At 37.8% G+C, this 25,082-nt stretch overlaps 1 protein-coding gene across 3 annotated transcripts in view; it reads left to right on the forward strand.

Moving 5' to 3' along the window:
• Positions 1–19,390, forward strand: part of LOC121321438 (VPS10 domain-containing receptor SorCS1-like) — a 124,903-nt gene extending 105,513 nt beyond the window's left edge. The window contains exons 15-27 of one of the 3 annotated variants that reach the window (XM_041260384.1): positions 632–749; positions 1,411–1,544; positions 3,482–3,595; positions 5,011–5,182; positions 5,597–5,783; positions 8,300–8,433; positions 9,688–9,811; positions 10,244–10,356; positions 10,611–10,745; positions 12,760–12,859; positions 13,636–13,741; positions 18,317–18,477; positions 19,059–19,390. In XM_041260384.1, coding sequence (XP_041116318.1) covers positions 632–749; positions 1,411–1,544; positions 3,482–3,595; positions 5,011–5,182; positions 5,597–5,783; positions 8,300–8,433; positions 9,688–9,811; positions 10,244–10,356; positions 10,611–10,745; positions 12,760–12,859; positions 13,636–13,741; positions 18,317–18,477; positions 19,059–19,120 — 1,660 coding nt within the window. In that variant the 3' untranslated portion in view covers positions 19,121–19,390. Of the gene's footprint in view, positions 1–631; positions 750–1,410; positions 1,545–3,481; positions 3,596–5,010; positions 5,183–5,596; positions 5,784–8,299; positions 8,434–9,687; positions 9,812–10,243; positions 10,357–10,610; positions 10,746–12,759; positions 12,860–13,635; positions 13,742–18,316; positions 18,478–19,058 lie in introns of those variants that run through there. The other 2 variants (XM_041260385.1, XM_041260386.1) reach the window with 2 other exon arrangements.
• The last annotated feature ends 5,692 nt before the right edge of the window (positions 19,391–25,082 follow it).

A 25,082-nucleotide genomic window follows, 5' to 3' on the forward strand; every position in this document is an offset into this window, starting at 1 on the left:
GTTCTTCTGTAGATCAGTCAGCCAGGGACTGTATGAAATATCTTTTAAGAAAAAAATTACAAGGAGTGTGATTTAGAACTAAGAACAGAGAGAAAGGCGCCGAGTTGGATTTACTGCTGGCATGTCATTAAAAAAGAAAAAAAAATCATAATGTTCTGAGTTAAAAATAAACTTTTGCATAGAGAGGCAAGGCAATGGATCTTTAAGAACGCTGAAATAGTTCTCCTGCTTGCATTTCATTTAAGGATATGCAAAAGCATGTTTTGCAATATGTACAATACAGTGTGTGCAGCCTAACGCTAGATAATTGACAGCTGAGACGGTTAAGTGTTCCAAGCCACAGGCAATCTGCAGGTCATAAACTCTGTGGAGGATAATAATGTTACAAAAATCTTTGCTTTTTTAAATATGAAGACATGTTTTAAATCTGTTTTAAGTTCTTCTATTGTGGACAGGTTGAAGTGCATTTTTCTGTTAAATCTTCAAGATTCTACAGTTTTGTTAGCTTTAAAAAGATAATGACTTGAACCTGAATGGCTGAGATGATCAATGAGGTGTATTAGCTACTGTAACTTTCTGTCATATGTCATTCTAATAAAACTGAAGTTACACTTTCCTTTGGCTATTCCAGAATATTTGGACATGTCAGCCATCGATCTGAGTGGCAGCTTGTCAAAATTGACTTTCGATCCATCTTCAATAGAAGGTGCACAGAGGAGGAGTATCAGACCTGGCATCTACACAACCAGGTGAGATCACAACACCCTCTACCTGACTACACACAGATATAGAGGCTGGGATACCATTTCCAGAGCCATTTCCTTTTCTATAATCTTACAATGCCTAAAGGAAATGAACATGTTTAGCAACAAAATGTGGCACCATGCTGCTGTTATGAAATGTGGCACCATGCTGCTGTTATGAAACGTGGCACTATACTCCTGTTATGAAATGTGGCACCATGCTGCTGTTATGAAATGTGGCACTATGCTGCTGTTATGAAACGTGGCACCATGCTGCTGTTATGAAACGTGGCACCATGCTGCTGTTATGAAACGTGGCACCATGCTGCTGTTATGAAATGTGGCACCATGCTGCTGTTATGAAACATGGCACTATGCTGCTGTTATGAAACGTGGCACCATGCTGCTGTTATGAAACGTGGCACCATGCTGCTGTTATGAAACGTGGCGCCATGCTGCTGTTATGAAACGTGGCGCCATGCTGCTGTTATGAAACGTGGCACCATGCTGCTGTTATGAAACGTGGCACCATGCTACTGTTATGAAACGTGGCACCATGCTGTTGTGTTGGTACTATGAAGGTTATGGCAAGGAAAAAAAAACAAAACAAAACACTAGTAATTCTTGAAAGCTAATTTAATACTTAAAAACATCTTCCTCTTTGAAGGGTGATCCATGTATTATGGGAATGAAAAGAATTTACAGGAAACTGAAACCAACTGCCCGTTGTGTGATGGGAAGAGACACGCCTTTTACAATGACATCTGAACCCTGCCTCTGCACTGAGGCTGACTTTGAGTGGTGAGTAGACTGCTTTAAGTGAAGCGGTTCCACAATGTACACACAGCATTATTTGTCATTATTTGCGCTTGGAAAAACATTAAGATGAGATACTTATAAAGCTTTAGGATATTTCGATAGGAATTTATTGGGACAATTTCCTTTTTGCATGCATCCCTGAATGCTAATATAACTGCTATAAGTTATATCATAATATAGAAATAAAAAGGCTGTAAAATCAGAACGAATAAGAAAGGGCATTCATTTTCTTGTGACAAAAAAGTATGGGAACATGCTCTCTTTCTGCTCTAATTTGTTATTGATTGTGTGAACATGCACATAACCAGCTTTATTCTGAAAGACATGCCCAAAATTGTAACCTTTCCACTACACAAAAGAGTCCAAGCGATCTCAGAACAGCTAATTGCCACTAAAATTAGCCATTTTGTTTCGTAGGGCTCCCCAGGGGCGCAACAATATACTGTATAGCAAGACATGTGAGAATTGTAGGCAGTCTGTTGCTGTCACTGTAGCAAGTCAGTTGTCTGTCCAGTAGATATCACCATTCTGTGAGCTAGATCCGTCATGACTTACCTGTGACCAGAGCTTTGCATTCAGTTTATAATCTTCTTCTAACTTTGCCATTCCAGGAACATCAAGGAGACTGTAACCTTTGAATTGTCTCTGACGATCTTACCCCTTGTGTGTAGTCAGTGAGATCCTTGCACACATAATTGCACACATCTCCCTTACAGAGTTACGTGACCACATACATTTCCAAACACTAAATACACATAGGTAATCCCATATATGCTGGAATACAATTCCCAGAAACATTTCTTTTTTTTCATATCTAGAATGTTATACATTTCCATATACTTACATTGTCTTATTTTATTTGCTGTGGGGTTGTTTTGCAATTGCCTCAAATGTTTTTCCAAATTCTAGATGGACTGTTTTTCATATTTAGTCCTGGAAGACAGTCTTTCTGAGACAAAGCTTGCATTTACAATCACTACAGCTCTGCACAACTGCACACATATACTGTAGTGCTAATTACTGCAATTAATTACGACTCCAGTTATTAATTAGATTAAACATATCCAGGACTTGGTGGTAGAGTGTGATTGCTTCTTGCTAAAAGTAAGGCTCAGCATCCATTCCTTTAAAACATCTGTTTAGTTCCAGTTAAGAAGAGCTGTTGAATTCAGACCGGTTCCTTTTGTGCAGTGGTTCCCTACCTTTTTCAGTGTAGAGACCGCCTTGGTGTTTAGATTTTTCCCACAGACCACTTGCCACACATATTTTCACAACAGTATTTTGAAACTAATTTGTGTGTGTGTATATGTAGAAGTACATGTAGAAATTATTTGAATAACATACCAAATTTAATCAGATTCCTGGGCTTGAATCTTTGCCACCAAGTTAGCAAGGAGTGTTGTCATGTTGCGCATTGAAAGTTGCTGTTTCTTTTGTTTTTTCACATTCTGAATGCTCTGTAGATTAATGGTGTCTCAATTTTGCAGGATTAACAGTTTTGTTTGGCAAAAACCTGACAAATAATGCTCTGGGGCTTGAGTCATCCAGTAAATGTAAATACCAGTGCTGGTCCCTGCAACCATTACCATGTGTAGCAAATGAATCTATCGGTAGGTGTGGTGCATCACACTGCAGTGAGCTGTGGATTACCGGTCAGTTGCCATGGAAACATTTTTTAAATCCCTAGAAGAACTGCTAGGTGGCGCGTTTTTCTTTAGAATTTAACAAAAATGTGGCTGTACACCAGATAGTGTCTATATATATAGAGATCTTAAAATAAATTATGTGTCCACTTACAGCAATTTGCTGTTTTATCCAATAGTCCGATTTTTTTTTAAGATACCTAGAAAATCTTTTTAAAATGTATAAATCTAATTTCAAATAAGAAAAGGTCATTCTTTCCCTCTGTCATATCACAGTGATTATGGGTATGAGCGGCACAGTGATGGGAAGTGTTTGCCAGCCTTCTGGTTCAATCCATCCTCAATGTCAAGAAGCTGCAGCACTGGAAAAAGTTTTCTCAACAGCACTGGGTGAGTATAATGCTACCTTACTACTAATAGAGGCTGGTATTCAATGATAGAATTACAGATTTCAAATACAGTGCCTTACCTCCAAAGCTTAATGTCAAAGGAAGAGTAAATGTAGCAAGATGGTTACTGTTCCATCAAAGGTAACTTTTACCAGCTACTGGTTCAACCCTCACTCCTCAAAACCAGCAAGCAGTTCCTGATGAATGTTTGTCTCAGTATTCGTCCTTTCTTTCCAGGACAGCTTGTATCTGTACAGCGTGGCATGTTTTATCATTAATTATTATTTCTATCCAAGTGATAAGACACAGTGGTCAGATGATATAGATCTTCATGACACAAACTGATGTAAGAGAGAAATATTATTGGCCAACTTTTGGTTACATATGAATCCCGGAGGGTCAGCATTGAGAGAAGGCAAGAATGACAAAGGCAGTTTAATCCCATCAAATGTTATAATGGGGTCCTCACCTTCACCCCCAAATAAAAACATATGTTTCTATCAAAAAGCTTTTCTTAATCATACAGCAGCTCCTCACTAAACAGGGTATATATGTCTGACATAAGGAGGTGTCAGGCTTAAAAAAATATAATAAAATCTAAATGATAGTGCTAAATGTAGTTTACATGTATAAACCATTACACAAGATGTGTTTTGGGTAGGCTGCACATTACATTATGTAAAAAATATAAATCTGTACAGTAGACCGATACAGTATACAGTACAGTGGTAAAATCAAATGAATACCTAGCACACTTTCTTTTTACTTTAGCTGTAGGCTACCGGAAACACAAAATAAATCATGCTGCTGCATTGTACACATTAATGTACAATGCAAATAAAATATGATTTTAAATTGAAACTAAATGAGTTTAGCGTTTTTGTTTGTTGCAAATGTGTGCAGGAACGCCCATAATTACATATTCATCTAAGGCTGAACCGCAAAGAAAAACTGCTGTCGCAAAGCATTCCCTAAAAAGTCGCTAACAGCATTGCTCTTGTTTAGCACATTTCACCCTAGAATTCAGACTTGTTTGCAATTGGTTTGTGACTGTTGTGACAGCCGCAACACTTAAGTGCATCTACCCCACAGTGTTATTCATTATACAAAGAAATTAATCCAAAAAGCATGGCCAAACCTTTCAAATGTATTTTATTTACATTAGTATATTAGTGTGTATTTAGTTTCCAGAAAATAAGACCTCTGTTTTTGTATCTTTCTGGGGGAGTGCTGTCAAGATTTTATAAATGTTACAGCAGTAGTACAAGCGTTTTGAGAAGAAATGTACCTGTAGGTGTTGTACCTGGTACATATACCCAGTACATATACAAGATACATATACACAATGCATATACACAATACATATACACAGTACATATACATATGCTGTGTCATCCCTTCTCATGTGTCTGGTAGGTACCGGAAGGTGGTGTCCAATAACTGCACTGCAGGGGTGAAGGAGATCTACACAGCAAGGAAGCAGCAGTGCCCTCGCCGCGCTCCCCGGGGCCTGCATCTTGTCACCAGCGATGGCACACTGACAGCCACAATAGGGAACAATGTTACCTTCCTCGTCTTTCTGGAAGAGGTATACCTCTGAAATTAACAATAGCATATCAAGTAATTTATGTTACATGTTTACATTTGAATCTCCAGCACAGTCATCTTGTCCGTTGAGCTCAAAAAGCCAGCTAATAGAGACTGCAGTCCCCATAGCATCTTCCAGTGGAGGGAGCTTGTGACATTCTGCCCCCACTCAAATACAGCCTGTGATTAATCACTGCTGCAGGTGGGACTCGCTTTACAGGTATTGATACGCTGGATCACAAGCATGTTGGCTAGAAGATACAGAAATCATGAATTCATTTGAAAGCTAATCTGTCCATTTGTGCCTAAGGAAACGTTCTGTTAAAAAAAAAAAAAAAAAACGTGTTAAATTGTCTTAATTCTACTGTAAGTGCTGTATCTGTGATAATGCATAATTGCTTCCTATCTTGTGCAGGGAGACGGCTCTCGAACGAGTGTTACGTTGGATTTTGGAGACGGCAATGCTGTGTCCTACTCCAACGTGAGTTCCATTGAGGATGGAATCAAACACGTTTACAAACATGTAGGGATTTTTAAAGTGACTGCAATTGGAGAAAACAGCCTAGGATCAGACAGTGCTGTCCTCTACCTGCATGTTACATGTAAGTCATTCCTGCTGTTAAGTTCCTGCGTGAATAACCTCCTAATGTCTTTGAGGATAGTAGATGTAGAAGTAATGACTTATTTAACAGGGATGGAGTGTTTTCCTATCTGTCAGTCTGATATTCCTCAGGGGAAAAAAAGAACACAGATGACCAGATTTCAAAAGAGGTGCAGGGTAGTACTCCCATAGAAACTCCAGAGACACTGAGAACCAGTGTTACTGACTTGAGTGTTAGTGATGTGCATTTTTAAAGTGTTTACTCCAGTCTTTATTTACATCACAGTTTTTGAAAGGAGAAACCTCCAACTCAACTTTATGATAAGCAGAACAAACAAATTGAGAGTGCTTTGTGGACCTGGGAATATATCACTTTGTTGTTTGTTCGTATTAAAAAAAAGTAAACATTTCATTAAAGGCTGAAGTAAATGCATTTAATGTGCCTGAATTAAGTGAATGTATTGTAAATATTATATCCCCTTCAGTCATGATTATTTATTTAAATGTTTTGAAATTTTAAAATAGATACATTGTAAAATAGATACATTGCTAGGAAACTTAAGTAAGTGCTAAGATAAATTTAGTGTATGTTATTATGTTTATTTGATACGTGATAACAGATATGTCATATTAGTTTAACAGCTGCAGTATATAGACATTTCATAGTTTTGATAAAATAAATTGAACCAGTACAGGTGCATGCTAAAGAGATAGAAGCACTGCTTTGTTGTTGTTTTATTATCTTGGTTATCTGAGTTATTATTGTTTTTTGTTTTGTTTTGTTTTGTCTGTTTTGGAAACATGGTAAACTTGGTTGCTTTTCTGGAAGGAGAATCCGTCCATAACCAATACGTCATCAGCAAGCGCGTGAAAGCTCTGTGTTCTATTCATTCTTGTCGCTTCTTTTTGTTTCGGCTGCTCAGTCAAGTGCTGGGAGGCCGAAACGGGAGTTCACCGCTTAGAGCCTGGAGGAAGGGCTGCCCTCAGCCAAGGATTTCCTGAGGTTTCCCCCTAAAAAAAAATAAAAGATGTGTGAGTAGGGGGGTTTTCCTTACCTGAGTGCTGAGTGGTTCGTATTTAGTAGTTCTGCGGTCGGGTTGAGAGGCTGGGCTCTCTCCCCGGGCACAGTCATGCTTGGGGGACGGGCCGTGTCTCAGCTGCTGATTTTCATTAAATTCAATATTTGGGGGTTAGGTGGCTGAGTGCCACTGTGGAGAGCGTTAATTATTTATTATTATTCATTAATGGTTTGGCGGCCTCGTCTTTTCAGGTCGTGGTGGCTACAGCCACTTCTTATCTGCGACACTGGGATGCATGTAGCTGTTTATGTTTTTCTAGCCAATTTTATCTCGCCATTGTGGGGTGGTTTAATTATTTATTATTATTTTCCATTCATGGTTTGGTGGCCTTGTCTTTTGGGGGGACGTGGCCCATAGCCACTTCCTATCTGCAGCACTGGTATGCATGTAACAGTTCATGTATTTCCAGCCGGCCTCGCGCAAGTAGCTGTCAGGCACCCGTCGGGACGAGACCTCCGGCCAAATTTATATTTCACTCGGCCTCTGAGTGCCCCCATAGTCATCAGACCCTGAGCGCCCTTCACAGTCATAAATCATCTGCAATTGCAATCGCTATCATCATCATTCATTCAGTGCCATTCATTTAAGCGGATTCTCCGTGCTGAAAAATATGTGAAACTGCAATATTATTAAAAAATGCTGTGCCTTTTCCACATTTTGGTTCTGGTTTGTGGTGCACAGACATTGTTAGTTAAGCAACACAGTACTCATTTAAATAATTTTTACTTTTATTTCAATCCTCTTATGTTTTCATTGTGGTAATCTATTGAGAAACGCAACAAAATAGATTCTGTGCAGCTCACATTTAATCATACAAGCTAATACTTCATGCTTCAGTCCTTTCCCATCTTCATTGGTTTTTATTCTGAACCATTCAAAGTCTTGCTCTTCAGAAGCTGGGAGTTAAGAAAGTGCAGACCATACAGGCAATTGCATTCCTGCACAGGCAGATGTTAATAAGTGCTGTTAGTAATGATAGGGTTACAGTACCCATGGAAAACTTCTCCGCTACTGTTGTAGGTATGGTGCATTATACTGCAGTGTGCCGTGGGTTAACAGTAATTTGTCGCGGAACTCTTGCGTCAAGATTTAAACACTCATTTTCAAAAATTTTGATGAAAATTTTGCTTTTTCTTGATTCTGTATAATAGTGCTGTGCAAGGAGGTTTGATTAAACACATCTTCACCGTAACTTATGTAAGTTAGTTGTAGGTTGAAAGTGCTGTCCGATCTCCTAAAGTTTCTTTGTAGCCTGAACAGAAAATGCTTTTGTGCTTCATGAATCTTCTTGGATTTGTGTTATGTATGTGTTTGTCTGTGACTTGTTTCTGTACAAAATATCGTTTATTGTGTGTAATTTTTGTTGTAGTCAGAGTTGTAAAACAAATACAAAATGAATCACAAATCAGAAATAAAATGCTTTTGTGCTTACCTGCAGGTCACCTGGATCGCGTCCACCTCTCTGCCCCTTTTGTAGCTGTAAAGAATAAAGAGATCAATCTAACAGCGGTCTTGTGGCCAAATCAAGTGGGCACTGTCACATACATCTGGTGGTTTGGGAATAACACTGAGGTTTGTCAATGTCTTTACAATGTTTAAAAGTAACTTTGAAACACAATAAATCAACCGTTGACATTAGTAAAGCCTCAGAGCTGTCTGTGAGGGTGCTTCAAGCACCCTGAGATAGCTATAAAAATGTTTAAGCTACAGAGCCTGGAGAAGTGTTGAAGTGTTACAATTGCTTCAAGCCAATGGGTTCTTTTAGAATGTATTTGTAACTCAATGACGGTATGCAGATAGAGATTTGCAGAAGCTGTTCTGTCAACATACATCATACATTGACACTAGCTATCTGGAACTTGAGTCTGTCCAACGGATGATACAAAAAACCTGAGCCAATACAAACCACAGTGCCGTATTACCAGCAATTACAATACAAAGGAGAATGAAAATGTAATAGTTGAATTAATGCCACTCATTGGCCTCCAAGTAAAAAATGATGCCCCAACGAATTTTCTGAATGGGGTGTACTGACTTTCTCTGAATGGAGAGAACTGACTCTCTGAATGGGATGTACGGACTCTCTGAGTGGAGTGTACTGACTCTCTGAATGGAGTGTACTGACTCTCGGAATGGGGTGTACTGACTCTCGGAATGGGGTGTACTGACTCTCTGAATGGGGTGTACTGACTCTCGGAATGGGATGTACTGACTCTCTGAATGGAGTGTACTGACTCTCTGAATGGAGTGTACTGACTCTCTGAATGGAGTGTACTGACTCTCTGAATGGAGTGTACTGACTCTCTGAATGGGGTGTACTGACTCTCTGAATGGGGTGTACTGACTCTCTGAATGGAGTGTACTGACTCTCTGAATGGAGTGTACTGACTCTCGGAATGGGGTGTACTGACTCTCTGAATGGGGTGTACTGACTCTCGGAATGGGGTGTACTGACTCTCGGAATGGGGTGTACTGACTCTCTGAGTGGGGTGTACTGACTCTCTGAATGGGGTGTACTGACTCTCGGAATGGGGTGTACTGACTCTCGGAATGGGGTGTACTGACTCTCTGAATGGGGTGTACTGACTCTCGGAATGGGGTGTACTGACTCTCTGAATGGGGTGTACTGACTCTCGGAATGGGGTGTACTGACTCTCTGAATGGGGTGTACTGACTCTCTCAATGGGGTGTACGGACTCTCTGAATGGGGTGTACTGGCTCAATGTATGATTTAAAATACCCCAGTACAACTGGCTAGGGTACATAGTTTATCAAGATAATACAATCTCATGGGATCCAAATGTTTTCTTTGTTTTGCATTTCTAGCCCGTAATAACCCTGGAGGCAAGTGTCTCCTTTACATTCATGAGGGAAGGAATAAACACTGTGACAGTGCAAGTCTCTGCTCGGAATGAAATACTGCAAGACAAAAAGGCCATTGCCGTGCATGGTGAGCCCCTTTAATCCTATATTTATTAAGGGCAGATTGACTGCTAAAAGCATCTGGAGTTTGACACTCCAGTTTGACTGCAGCCAAGAATATCCTCTGAATTTCTTTATTTTTCCCATAAATGTGTATAATAATAATAAAACACTGTGTTTGTTCATATTCAGATTGGAAATATGTCTGTATATGGCAATGCTTTATACTGTTCTAAATTGATAATAATCTTTCATTAATATCAATCTTTTATGGGGGTCAAAAACTAGTAAAAGAGTGACTAGAAAAAGCTTTTCTGAGTAATTTTGTACTCTGTTATTGTCATTCTAAAATGTATTCATGGATAAATGACAATATAAATGCACAGTTCAAAAACATAGATAGAATGATAATCAATTACCAGGCACTGTATACATCATAGGATGATTTACTTCCTTTAAGAGCACTTCAGGTCTCAACTGCTGGCATTTTCTTCTAATCTGGATGAATACAACCCTGATGCTGCTGAATGGAGGCAGGACGTCAGCAAGGTCGTCAAGAATTCATTGGTCCAAGTATGTACTTTTCTAAAAAATAAATAAATAAATAAATTTAAAAAAAAGTGTACAACTATATGTATTTAGAAAGGTGTTTGAAATATATGTTATGAGCTAAAACCATCCAATTGCAATTGTAAGATTGATAATGAGAAATATGTATTCAGTGCACACTTTATTTGGTGTAAGGTATGCTCTCCTGGTAAACCTGTGTATGCTGTAGATGATCATGATAAAGTGTAACTATTTCATTTGCATCTCTGGGCCACCAGGCTACAGGTATAGCAGAGGAGCAGCTCCTGGTGACGGTCCTGCCAGGTCTTCCAACGGCTGCAGAATTCTTCCTTTTACCAGACAAAGAATTAACAGAGGGGAGAGCAGAGAGGAATACAGCACACCTAGACCAGGTAAGCTATCACCCTGAACCCACACAAAGAGTTAACAGAGGGGAGAGCAGAGAGGAATACAGCACACCTAGACCAGGTAAGCTATCACCCTGAATCCACACAAAGAGTTAACAGAGGGGAGAGCAGAGAGGAATACAGCACACCTAGACCAGGTAAGCTATCACCCTGAATCCACACAAAGAGTTAACAGAGGGGAGAGCAGAGAGGAATACAGCACACCTAGACCAGGTAAGCTATCACCCTGAATCCACACAAAGAGTTAACAGAGGGGAGAGCAGAGAGGAATACAGCACACCTAGACCAGGTAAGCTATCACCCTGAATCCTCACAAAGAGTTAACAGAGGGGAGAGCATAGAGGAATACAGCACACCTAGACCAGGCAAGCTATCACCCTGAATCCACACAAAGAGTTAACAGAGGGGACAGCACTATAAGTAATCTCTCAGAACACTCCTACGACTGAAATTCAGTCGATTTATTTTATTTATATAACAATAAAAGTTCATAATTGCCCTGTAAACATGAGTACAGCCATATAAAAGTGTACTGTGTGGGCAGCTTAATAAAATGTATACTGAATTACTGACCCTGGTACAAAGTAAAATTAATTATTCAAGGACTGGCCTAATTCTGACTTCTAAGGAATAAAAAGAGCTGAATAAAATGGCTCATATCACAATTAATGTAGTAAATGGAGCAGATACAATTAATGAAGCGTAGCTAAGGAACTCAATTAATTCAGGAAAGTCATTTGTTTTGCAGAAAATCCCCAAATGCCTCTGACTGGGCAGTGCTTAAATGGTTTGGTATTTAAATAGCTTACACAGGAATTATGCTGATGAAATAAAAAACCTGCAACAAATGGGATGCTATTTTTAATGCTGTGTCTTCTGCCACGAAACTGGCAGTTTATTAATTTCAAGCGGTCTATTTATAAAGGTATCTCTGCAGTAGACATTATTAATATTGTAATCTGATTGCTCCTAGGATGCCCAACAGCACTTATTTTCCTTGATTTGAAATGCAAACCATTCTATAATTCATGCTCTTTTAATAATATATAATTAACTGTACTAAATGCTGTCTATTTGGAATGTACAGAGTGTTTTATAAATGTACATGACCAGTTTGTGGTGCTGTTGTAGAAAAATGTTTTCCCAAGGATGAGAAACAAATGCAGTGACAATCGCTACAGAGCTCTCATAACTGGTGCTTGTGCATGAATCTTGTTGCTGTCGTCTAGTGTCTCTACATTCTACTATAGGTTTTATTGCTCTGCTGTTTGTGTATTTTACACATGTGATCAAGTACTAATATTCCATATGCAACATCTGATCAACAGTGTTATAGACTGACATCCCAACCCATTGTAATAACTGTAAAGCTGGTACAGGATGCAAATGTTGAGCCAGCTAGACTCACCATTCAACCTTGAACTAGGAGTCCAGTGGTGAAGTAAATGTTTAGGGGCTGATATCAGTACTACTGGAACTTAGGATGTTATGTGGTCCAGTGGTTAAAGAAAAGGGTGTTTAACCAGGAGGTCCCGGGTTCAAATCCCAGCTCAGCCACTGACTCTCTGTGTGACCCTGAACAAGTCACTTTACCTCCCTGTGCTCTATATTTTGGGTGAGATGTTGTTGTAAGGGACACTACACACCCTAGCCTCTGTAAGTTGCCTTGGATAAAAGTGTCTGCTAAGTAAACAAACAAATATCAGCTGTTAGGGTGAACAGATATCAGATACAGGCCATTTAATTATTCTGTGTCTACTTATGAATCAGCAAAAGTCTTCAGTGTTTAATACTGTCAATGCTGTAACAGTTAACCCTCTGTCCTGTCATTTTCACAGTTGTAAAGATACCCATGCTTGTGTACATTTACTGTAATCTTCCTAAGAGGAATAAAACCCGGTAGAAGGGCATGCATTTCAAATTCACATAATCCACTTTAATATTAGGTTGAATTCAAGAGTAAAAGATAAAAAGATCCCTCCTGATCCTTCTTCCGCAGCTTTCAGAGATTCTGCTCAGCGCCCTCAACCAAAACATAGTGCAGTTCACTCTGCGGGCAGGTGTTCAAGTCTCTGTGTACGCTGCTCATTTATCAGCAGGTATGTTTCATTGCTGCAGTCTTTGATTTGCTTTCTTCATTTACTCTTCATCTGCACCACATTTGCTGATACTTTGAACATTCTGTCCAGTAAGCAACACATCCCTCAACTCTATAACAAAAACAACATCAGTGTGGTCTGTTAAGAGAAATAGTTCAGTAATGCATGACTTTAAATAATCAATTAAGCTGCATCTTGCTTGTGAATGATTTTTTGCAGAACGTTATTGCAAGCTTATTTGTACTCGTGGAAGTGCTGTCGTTTTGTAATAAGAGGACCCACAGCAGCAGTCAGCTGGCAACAGCTTGACATTGGCATCAGTAGTGAAAAAAAAGACTTTGTGTATAAGAGGTTATTGCTATGGGATACTAATGGCAATATTAAATCCACATTTTCAGCATTAGTGAGTTTAAAAAAAAAAATAAAAATGAAGACTATCACTTAACATTAACTATTATAATTAGAGCCCAAGAGACACAAAGTGTGTAAGTATGTTTAACATTGAGACATGGTGCATTACACCTACATATGACAGCAAACAACAAACCAGCTGCTACTATATCTTAAGCCAGGTGAAATCAGATAAGGTTTTTCAATTGAGCTGTACAAATTTTGTAAACTAAGCTTCATCACTTATAAATGGCAAGCATGTGCACATTATTATTCTTATTTTAAAATCAAGTCTATCTGCCAACAGATGTGTAAGATGTTATGTGTAAACTTTTGAAACGAATACTTCTGCAACACTTCATCTCTTCCCCTCTCATTCCTCCAAGCTCCTCTTGTGGATACCGCTGAAGGGCACAGCGGCTCAGCCATGCTGATGTTGCTATCAGTTGTATTTGTGGGACTAGCTGTCTTTATCATTTACAAGTTTAAAAGGTAATGTGCCCTTAATATTGTGTTTATGCTTTCGATTCTCCTGTCATCTGTCAATGTAACATCTGTCATATAACATACATTTTCTATATATATATATATATATATATATATATATATATATATATATATATATATATATATATATATATATATATATCAGTTTGTTTATTTTTCTTGGTATGTTCCACACTGTATTGGGAAAATAACATTTCAAGTCCCCACACATTATTGTAACAGATAGAGACTGGGAACACACCGCTAACCTCACTTTTCCCGTAAGTATTTTAAGCACTCCAGAATAGGTCATATCCCATGTGCGTCAATACTACCACTTTGGTCTGCAATACCCATAACAGTTGTGCATCACAAAACACTGCCAGTTACTCAATCCCATAGACTGAATCAGAGGCTCACATTGTAGTCCAACCACTGGAGCACTTTTACAGTTTTCATGCACCAAGTTCTTAGTCCAGTACAAAGCCGCATATCCGACCCCCTGTGGACTGGGGTATAGGCGGATACGTGAACAAGTCGGATTTGCGAACATCTATAGAAAAAGCATTTACACATCCACAAATAGGTTAGTGAACAAAAACAACACGCAAACTGCTTTAAACAAGGGGACATTTTTTGCTTTAAAAGTAAGCAAACGTAAACAAGATTAATTAGGCTACAAATACAGTGTTGGTATACGGTTTGCTATAAGCTATCTCCACGCAAAGCTTAAAAAAAAAAAAAAAATACAAAACAAACGGTAAATGTACAGTAACCTGCAACTGATGGCTTCTTTCTTAACTCTAGAAGTCCCTGCCTCTCTGGTTCTGCTTTCTTAATATCTCTGTCACGGTACTTTGCGCTTGATATTGCCAACAGCCGATAAGCAGGTTGTTTTGAATACTACTTCGGCTATTTTAAACAAACCGCTGGTAAGCACTGCGTTTATAAAGCTTGCTTTGTTTAATTCAAATGTATTTAAAAGCTACACCAACATGGCACCAATATCTGTAAGCGTGTGGTTCATCATATAAACACACTGGACCATAAAAAAAAGCTTTCTCGACTGGTGTATTGAAACGTCATTGCTACACGCAGCTCTGACTGACACAAGCACATATCCCACCTCTTAAAGGGGAACACACCAAAAGGCCGATTTCTATTACACTTTCTGTTTCCATTGTGGAAGCTGCATTTGCTGCCAATGCATTACTGTCGTAGCCTGCTTTTAATATTTATTGATTTATTTAGCGAGGCGGTTAATTGACCAGGGCGGTAATGTGACGGTCGGATATGCGATGTTACACAGTACATGTTTTTCTGGACTGACTGAAATACTTGAACCATGACTACTTAAAGCTATCATGCCTCTTAATTAAATAATAACTACCATAGGTCAGGTAATCTATTTGTGTCCTAGCCAAAAAACTGTTAAGGAATTTTGTTTTGTAAGGTGTGCCAAAAGAAACTATATACCCTTTTAAAACATATCCTCCAACATGATGTTCAGCACTCTGAAATCTGGTGACAGCATGACATATACAGAGTATCAAAAGAAACTTACCACTATTATAACACATTTATTAAAAAATAAATAAATAAAAAAGCTGTATAAATGGACATTGACAAAATGTTTTGGTTTCTTTTTAATCACTTGATCATTCATCTTTGACCGTGACACGCTTGAGTGACTATGACTGAAGCATATGCACTTAATCACCTAATTAGTGAGACAGTCGATTGGACACTGGATATGGAGTGATGTCAGCTGTTGAATTGCAAGCTTGAATAAAAGCAATAAAGAAAAGTCTGTCAAGGGAGCCTTCGTGCAATCGACATGTTGGAGGCTGGACTAGGGCAGCATACTGTGGCTCGTCGTCTTGGGTGCTCACAGCCAGCAATTTCAAACTTTACAGTATGGTATAACCACACACACTCTGTCAATGACAGGCCATGCACTGGGAGACCAAGAGTCACGACACCTGCCTGATCACCTCCACCTCCCACAGATCATTCTGCAGCATCTTCGTGATCTCAATTGTTAATCAGCAGAATAAAAAGTCACAGCACCTGTTCTAAAACAGAATTTGACATTTTTCGATCACATCTAGTGAACTGTATCCAAATATAAGTGATAAGTTTCTTTTGATGCTCAAATGTAAGTGATATGTTTCTGTTGATACTCAGTTTATAATAAATAAGATGTTTCTTGGCATGTCAGTGTATGCATATTGATTTCATCAGTACAGCTTCAATACAGTTAGGCATTAAAATGCAGGGTGACAACCAAACAGCTTCAGCCTTCCTATTGTAAATAAGAAGATAAGAACATAAGAAAGTTTACAAATGAGAGGAGGCCATTCGGCCCATCTTGCACATTTGGTTGTTAATAGCTTATTGATCCCAGAATCTCATCAAGCAGCTTCTTGAAGGATCCCAGGGTGTCAGCTTCAACAACATTACTGGGGAGTTGGTTCCCAACTCCCACAATTCTCATAATTTCTGTTCTGAATGACCTTTTATCTAATCTCCATTTGTGACCCCTGGTCCTTGTTTCTTTTTTCAGGTTGAAAAAGTCCCTTGGGTTCACATTGTCAATACCTTTTAGAATTTGAATGCTTGAATCAGATCGCTGCATAGTCTTCTTTGTTCAAGACTGAACAGATTCAGTTCTTTAAGCCTGTCTGCATATGACATGCCTTTTATTAAAAACGGAATAATTCTGGTCACTCTTCTTTGCACTCTTTCTAGAGCAGCTGTATCCTTTTTGTAACTAGGTGACCAGAACTGAACACAATATTTTAGATGAGGTCTTACTAATGCATTGTAAAGATTTAACATTACTTCCCTTGATTTAAATTCAACACTTTTCACAACATATCCGAGCATCTTGTTGGCCTTTTTATCTAGATGAAGACATTTCTGAGTCGAGATAAACTCCTAGGTCTTTTTCATAGATTCCTTCTTCAATTTCAGTATCTCGCATATGATATTTATAATGCATATTTGTATTGCCTGAGTGCAGTACCTTACACCTTTCTCTATTAAATTTAATTTGCTATTTGTCTGCCCAGTTCTGAATGCTGTCTAGATCATTTTGAACGACCTTTGCTGCTGCAACAATGTTTGCCACTCCTCCTATTTTTGTGTTGTATGCAAATTTAACAAGTTTGCTTACTATACCATAATCTAAGTCATTGATGTAGATTAGATATAGCAGAGGACTTAATACTGATCCCTGTGCCCTGTGGTACTCCACTGGTTACCTCGTTCCATTTTGAGGTTTCTCCTCTAATCAGTACTCCACGTGCATGTATTTCCTTGAATCCCTGCTGCATTCAGTTTGAGAATTAATCTTTTATGCGGGACTTTGTCAAAAAGCTTTCTGGAAGTCTAACTTAACCATGTCACTTCTGCTTCTGTATTGCTAAAGTTATTTAAAGTTGACATGTACGGCATGTTGCCCGTATCCTCCTTTGTAAAAGCTTTTTTTTTTTTCTCCATCTATGATTTTGCCATTTGTATCTCTTAGACATTTTACCTCCTCTTTCAATGTTCTTTTGCTGTTATAATATTGGAAAAACATTTTGGAATTGATTTTAGCCCCCTCAGCAATGCTTTTCTCTTTCTTGGCCTTTCTAACCTCCTTTTTGACTTGTGTTTGCACTTCCAAGTACTCTTTCTGTGTACTTTGTTCTTGGTCCCTTTTAAATGCTCTGTAAAGTGATTTTTTTGATATTCTCTGAATATTTTTTTAATTGATCTATTACACCATTTTGGCAATTTTGTTTTAGATTTAGATTTGTCTACTTTTGTGATGTAATTGTTTTGTGCCTCCTGTACTACATTTTTAAAAAACAGCCATCCTTTTCCGTGGATGTTTCTCTATTTTACTCCAATCTACTTCTGTTAGTCTCTGTTTTATACCTTCGTAGTTTGCCTTTCTAAAATTGGAAACCTTAGCTTTAGTCATTACTAAATGATACCATGTTGTGGTCTGAGTTTGCCAATGGTTATCTAATCTGTGTTTTAGTTATTCTATTTTCATTATTTGAAAAGACTAAATCAAGGCATGCCTCCCCTCTAGTCGGTGCCTTGACAAGTTAGGAAGCAGTCGTTTGTCATTTCCACCATTTCAATTTCGCCTGTCTCATGCTCCCCAGCAGATTTTCCCATTTTGATCATCTAAATTTTGAAGTGGCTCAAATTTATTTGATGTTTTGATTTCTGGTGGTTGTGTTTGACGAAGACTTTTCCCCTGCCTCTGCCTACCTGAACCCAGCTGTTTGACACTTTTTTTTTTTTTTTTTGTAAGTTTAAGTTTAATTGCTGCAGCTGTCAATCTGCTTTCTAACTGATTCTAACTGCTGTACACTGCACAATAATGCAAGGCAGCTAATGGTGTGAAGCCTTCAAGATGTAGCCTGTTGGGGCATCAGTGTGTCTGTGCTGCTTGGCCTGTGTTCATTTTGAATGAACCAATCCCACATGCATGAGGTACCATAAATATAGAGCAGACCAGGTAATGCTTTATTGCAGTGATATTTATCCATGCTGCTTCTGCTTGATATTTTTCTCAAGGAAGATCCCAGGCATCAATGTCTATGCGCAGATGCAGAACGAAAAAGAACAGGAAATGATTAGTCCAGTTAGTCCTATTGACAGCACTCCAAATAACCCACAAAGGGAATTGGGGACTTCATTGGATCTACTGGACAAGGAATTAGACACACGGACAATAGGTAATTGCTCTGTTCTTTTTAAATGGTGTTGTAGCACAGTATGGTTTGTTTACTAAGCATTCATAACTTTTTTTATTGCTTTTGTTAATATGAAATAGTTGAGCTGTGAAAAAAAAAAAAAAAAAAAAAAAACATTTTTCTGCATATTTCAATGCAAAACTGATCCTAGAGATGTACTGTGTGGGCATCTATCCTAATACATTTCACAGAGGCTTTACATATTACAACAAGCTGACACATGGTATTGCTAAATCAAATGCTTGATGTTCCCATATTAAGTTGTGTTTAAAATGCTCCTTTGTTTAAATTAAATAACCCAGTTTAAGGGACATGCAATATGAACACAAATAAGAGTAATGCAATATGTAAACAGGTGTATTTTCAGAAAGGGGGGCTATAGCCAAAATTAAATAAGTTATATTTTATCATTAATAGTCAGAAAAACAGATGCATTTTGTTTGTTAATGTGTTAGTTTTATTTATGCATTAACACTATATTGTCTATGTATGACTGTTGAACTTAGATAAGTAAGTAAAATTACATCAATGTCTGCTAATTTCTTTCTTCTGTCGGTTTATAGGATGCATTCCATCACATTCTGACAGGATCTCACAGGATATCCCCATATACGTTAATGTTTGAACTCTTGGACCCACAGTATAAATACAGCAGCATTGTGGACCTTTTAAACAGTTCAAACACAAGAGGTTTGAAGCTTTAAACCTGTGCATGTGGACATTGATGACACAAACTGTGCTCTGTGGATATTTGAAGATACTATGTACAGGTTTTTGTATGTCTCTATAAAATAGCCAATTTTTTTGATGATATTTATTTATACAAGTACAGTAGATACTTCCTATGAACAATCAACAAAGCCTGCATGTACAAGAAAACCTTTTGGTTTGCTAATGTGGCTTTTCTGTTTATTTTGCTCTATGTCAATGCTAACAGGAGCGATATGCTAACAGGAGCAATAACTATATATATATATATATATATATATATATATATATATATATATATATATATATATATATATATACACATATATATATATATTATATATCATGGTTGTACCCCCCACACTGTTTAATAAATTATAATTTTAAACAGTAAATCTATTTTTTGTAAATGATAAACAAATGTTTGTGGGAAAGAAAAAAAAAAAAAAAAAAAAACATTTTTAAAACTGTAATATTCATTTAACCTACCCAAAAAGACAGCTACAGTGGAATGAAACTGGAGTTCTGACACAGCTTTCGTAATTATAAGAAAAAGAAAAAAGTTCTGTGGGAGTCCTTTGGGGAATCTTTACAATGCAGTGCTACTTTTAATTCCTGGCTGTGAAACATATGTGATGGCCATGTGATTAGTTTTGGGATCTCAGACGCATTTGTTTAAGGGTTTGTTTGCAATCTGTAAAATCTGAAACTCTAGGTGCCAGCACTGTAAAAGCCAGCTTAAAATACAGAACTACAGTAGAAGCAGTGGAAACTCTCTTAATGTTTTTCTATAGGGGTTGGTATTCGTTATAGGGATGGGGAATCACCATGGAAACAACCCCACAGAAGCACCTCCGTTTCATCTATTGAATCACACGTTTTATTGAGCGAATGTCTAAAATAGTTTCTTTTGTGGCTGTTTGAATCAAAACTCTGGTATGTTAATTGACAACGAAATACAACATATGAGTCTATATATTTGACCAGATTAAAATCTATTATCAGGTTAAAAGGTTATACAAAAATAAAAGGTTTTCATAAACATTTTGCCAGATGACAAGGTATTCCTTTTATTATAACATTACTTTTTCTTTAATAGAAAGCATTAACCTCCTGAATGGAAAGGGCATTTTCAATGTCTGGAAATGTGCTTGCTTCTAAATGTGCTTGCTTCTTTCCAGGCTGGCTAGGAGGCTATTTCAGCCCTGCTATAAACCTCACTTGATGTTTGTATATGTTATTGTGTAATCCCAACCGTTCAACACGAAAGGACACCATGATGCACGGCCAGTCTGTAACAGAGCATTTTACTTATTAAATGCAGTTGTTAACCCTTGCACAGCCCACTGCTTTCAGGGTTACCTAGACTACTCAATGAATCACAGGTAGGAAATCAATTTACTAATTCAGCTTTGAGCACTGAAAAGCTTAAGATTTAGTACCTGTGGTTTTTTGCACTTATATTAAACTTCACCAATCCCCAAGGTAAAACTGTTGTTGTATATGCCCTTCCAAAAGCGATAACATTACAGATAATACTTTTATTTTGAAATCGTGGCAATTCAGCGATCAAACAGAGATACACAGCTTCAGCTGAAAAAGCAAACATTTAGGAAAAAAAAGTGCAGCTTGAAAATATAACAGAGGTCAGCAATGCTGACAGTTCCTAAAATATAAGGGAGACACAAAATACAAGCATACACCCAGAAACCTGAGGGGGGTGGGGACTGCTTTGTCAGAGGAACTTTGGTTTTACCAGAGTAAGTACTTTTACATGTAGTTGTCATCCCAGATAAGGTGTATTCTGTTGTTGCTGTTTGTTGTTTGATTTCTTGATTCCTGTTTACCTGGTATCTCCGAAAGGCACCATTTTACTTTGCTTTCACTGCAGTGTTACTTTTTTTCCTTCTAAAAAACAAATAGTTATTACAAAGCTAGCCAATGTTAACAGTGGGGTGATTTAAAAAAAAAAAAAATACACAATTATGTTGTTGTTGTTGTTGTTGTTGTTGTTGTTGTTGTGTTCGCATGGCATTGTATTACATATTTGTTTATGCAGAATGTGATTTTAACCTCAATTCATGTAACACAAACAGGTTTCAAGACAGAGAACACTGTTTCTGCTACAGTGACGACACGGTGTTAAAGACCCTACATGCACCAGGGGCCAGTTGTACTATATAGATCCGATCCTGGATCCAGGCTCCGATCTTGATCCTATGACATATTGGGTTGCACTAAAAGGATCAGAGCTGGTCTTGAGCTCAGTTTCAGCTAAAAATCTGATCCTATTTCGATCTTGCTTCAGACCAAGATCAGAGTGGGATCAGAGCTTCATTGAACGTTTTATAAATGGAGAAATTAAGGAATAAACAAAATAATGTAATTCCTCCATTTAAAACTTGGCTCTGATCCTGCTCTATGGTTGATGGTTGCGAATTAAACAAATGAAATATATATATATATATATATATATATATATATATATATATATATATATATATATATATATATATATATATATATATATATATATATATATATATATATTAAACAACAGAGATGTTTGACATGCACCATCATAATGCATAAAGGAAACTCTTTTTACAATTTTTTTAAGTAATCTTTAAATAAGCGCACTGTATTTAGATAATTGATTGACATACCTGTAACTTAATAAACTTCAAATATTTGCAGGATTTCACAAAAATATTTCCCTCTGATTATTACATGAAAACAGAGATACTTTAACGTTGTAGAAAACATTAATGTTATCTAAGTAACGGTGCATTTAAAAGTAGCCATAAATATTATATTAAGAAAATATTGCTTTATAGAAAATGCTCAGTCAGGTCTATAATGTATCATGTCCTAATACAGTAGGCCTGACTGAGTGACGAAGCCTCATAACTAAATATCATTACACACGTTTTGTGTGTTGACAAAGTCATACTGCCATTATCATTTTATCGATTACAATTAAATCCTTGGTTTAATCAGATTGAACACCGTCATTTTTTTTTTTTAATGATTTGGTCAATTCCCTTTTTTTCTTAATGAGCTGACAACTTCGATCGCCCCCTGTCCGTCACATTTTTCTAATGGCAGCTATCATCAGCCCTTGATTCAATTTGCTCAAAATGTGTTGATAATTTGCCTTGAACCAATGCTGCAGCTAGCTGTTTGTGTGCTTGGAAAACAGCATTGTGAGATATTAATGTACTCAATCTGTTTAGAGAAGAATTGGATTTTTAAATTATAAATGTAGTAGTTGCTTCTAATAGGTTCCACTATGGATGGGATTTATGTCGTTTTAAATTAAATGTTCTACGCCATGAATATTCACTTCTCATTGATCAGTTTTCCTAGTTATGCATGCGCAGCGCCAGAATTTGATAGAGAAATTGGATCGTGGCGCATGCTCATGATTCGTTTAGTACAACGCCTTCTCAAGATTGGGCTCCAGCGAGCCCGGATCACATCCTGTTTTTTGATCTTGTTAGTACAACCGGCCCCAGAAGTTTTTCTTCCTAGTTTTGTAACAACAATTTTAGGAGGGGGGGGGGGGGGGGGTACTAAGCAAATACATCCCGAAGCTTCCTAATGGCCACATCACTTGCTACTGATAATAACAATGTTGTGATTCACATGATACTTCTAGTTGTCCTTCAGATTTTCAGAGTATATCTTGCTCTCCGCAGTGTGAGAGGTAGGTAACTTATTTTTGTAGATATAAAGGTTTTATTACTTTGAAGCTTTTATATGAAGAGATGTTAGATGTTTTGTTTGACAACAGTGCTGTTCAGTGTGCAGTGGTTCTTGTTTTATTGCATTTACAATCATATTTATTAAATGGAACAATTTGATGTTATTGTGTTTTAAGGTTCTTGATTCCGATTTTTTTTCCAGCTAGATGAAGGCATCTTTCCTTTGAAATGCAGTATGGCATAGCAGCATACAACCTTGTAGTGGGTGAAGTAAGCAGGCATGCTGAGTGTGTCATGCTCTGACATAAAGGTATACTTTGAAGCTTGCTGTCACATACAGAGAATAAGGATTACATGTGAAAACTGATCACTACACGTTGCCATTACGCATCCTGAAGTAACACATTCTTTCTCATATGTTCAGTATGTCATCGGCAATGTTTTTTTTTACCCTGATTTTTTTCACCAATTTGTAATACCCAATTATTGCTTTTATCCCAGTTCACCACTGCAACCCCCTAGCAACTCGGGAAACGGAGGCTGGAACACGCATCCTCCAAAATGTGTTCCTGCCAATCTGTCAATTTTCACACTGCGGATCCACAGCGAAGCCACCAGACCTATAGTACCAGAGGACAACACAGATCTGAATGGCACCACTGCAGATCCGCAGGGGTGGCTGGTGCGCGGTAAACCGTCGATTCCCCTGCCGAACCGATCCCTCCCTACCCGGGCGGCACTCGAACAATTGTGCGCCACCTCCTAGGAACCCCCGGTCGCGGTCGGCAATGACATAGCCTGGATTCAAACAACCGTAAAAGCTTAGCAAAGTCTAGTGAATCATAGTAAAAGTATAGGAAAATATAAGTAAGCCTGATGAAACGCATTGTAAAAACATATGAAACCTCATACATTACAATGTGCTGTGGCAAATTGTGTCATATTGGCAATACAAAAACTGACAGAATCTTATCTGAAGCTTAAAAACCTTTCTCACAGACCACAATGACCTCTGTTCAGGTTCATCATTCAAAAAGCTTCTGCTGAGAACTAAAGCTAGACAAAGTATTGTTCCAGTTCTGTCACTGGCCCTCCATTTAAAAATGTCAGTGTTGCAGAGGGGCCCCAGAGCAAGGCTTTATATCCAGATGACAAACCCATATCAGTTTAAACGCAAACTTCTTCACAATGCAATTCCATCTTTAAACTGGTGATATTAAAGTTTTTAATACCGTCTGTCATAAAGTCCTTCACATCTGCCATGTCAGTTCCAGTTCACTCATTCTTTTGAGATGAAATTACATTTTTTGCTGTTGAATAGAAGAGTGTAAAGGAAATGTTGATATTATGATGGCCAGAACTTGATTTGCCTTTAAGGGGCAGTCTTACTTTCTTTTCTTTTCATACCTTTGATTTGACCAGCTATTGCCATTTATAAGAGATCCAAAATCGGAGAAAAAATATCCGAAAACCTGAGTTCTACAAATGATTGTAAAAGTGTGTAATCTTCTTGGAAATGCCTGAAGACACAGAGTATCACATTTCTATCAAATCAGTAATAATCCTGGTGCAGTAAGTTCAAGACCATCTGTGTGATTAATGCAGCTCTCAGTAATGGTTTCAATTGCTCATATATGTATCATTTCATTTTGTTTCATTCTCCACACTCACAGGCTCACAGTAAAAAGAGGCAAAGGTACCAGTCTGATGAAGGATGACATGCTTTATTACCCTTCTGGTTGTTAAGTAATCCTGTAAGCTGCTCTGTTTTTCTATTGACAAAGATCAACCTTAACCCCCCTTTCCCTCTGACAGACTTCTATTCTCATCTACATTTGCATGCTTTGGGGCGTTTGATTTGAAAACTAAAATGTCAAAATCAAAAGAGATACATCACAGTCTCCTAAAGAAGACTGGGCACTGGATCTGATTGTTAACACTGAGCACTGTCAGCTTTGTAATTAACATGAAGTGTATCTAGGAAGAGATAGTTCTTTAACTATCTATATCACATTTTAACAAGCCCTGAAAAGGATAACTGTTCCTGCATATACAGCAGGGATCCCTGTACATTGTATTGGTCATGGTGGGCATCATTTTCTATAACATTCTATTAATCCTGCTCAAAAGAGTACAAGTGTGACTCATTTACAGTACTGTATATATTGTCCT

Source organism: Polyodon spathula, chromosome 10 (genome assembly GCF_017654505.1).
Source record: "Polyodon spathula isolate WHYD16114869_AA chromosome 10, ASM1765450v1, whole genome shotgun sequence".
NCBI classification, from domain to species: domain Eukaryota; kingdom Metazoa; phylum Chordata; class Actinopteri; order Acipenseriformes; family Polyodontidae; genus Polyodon; species Polyodon spathula.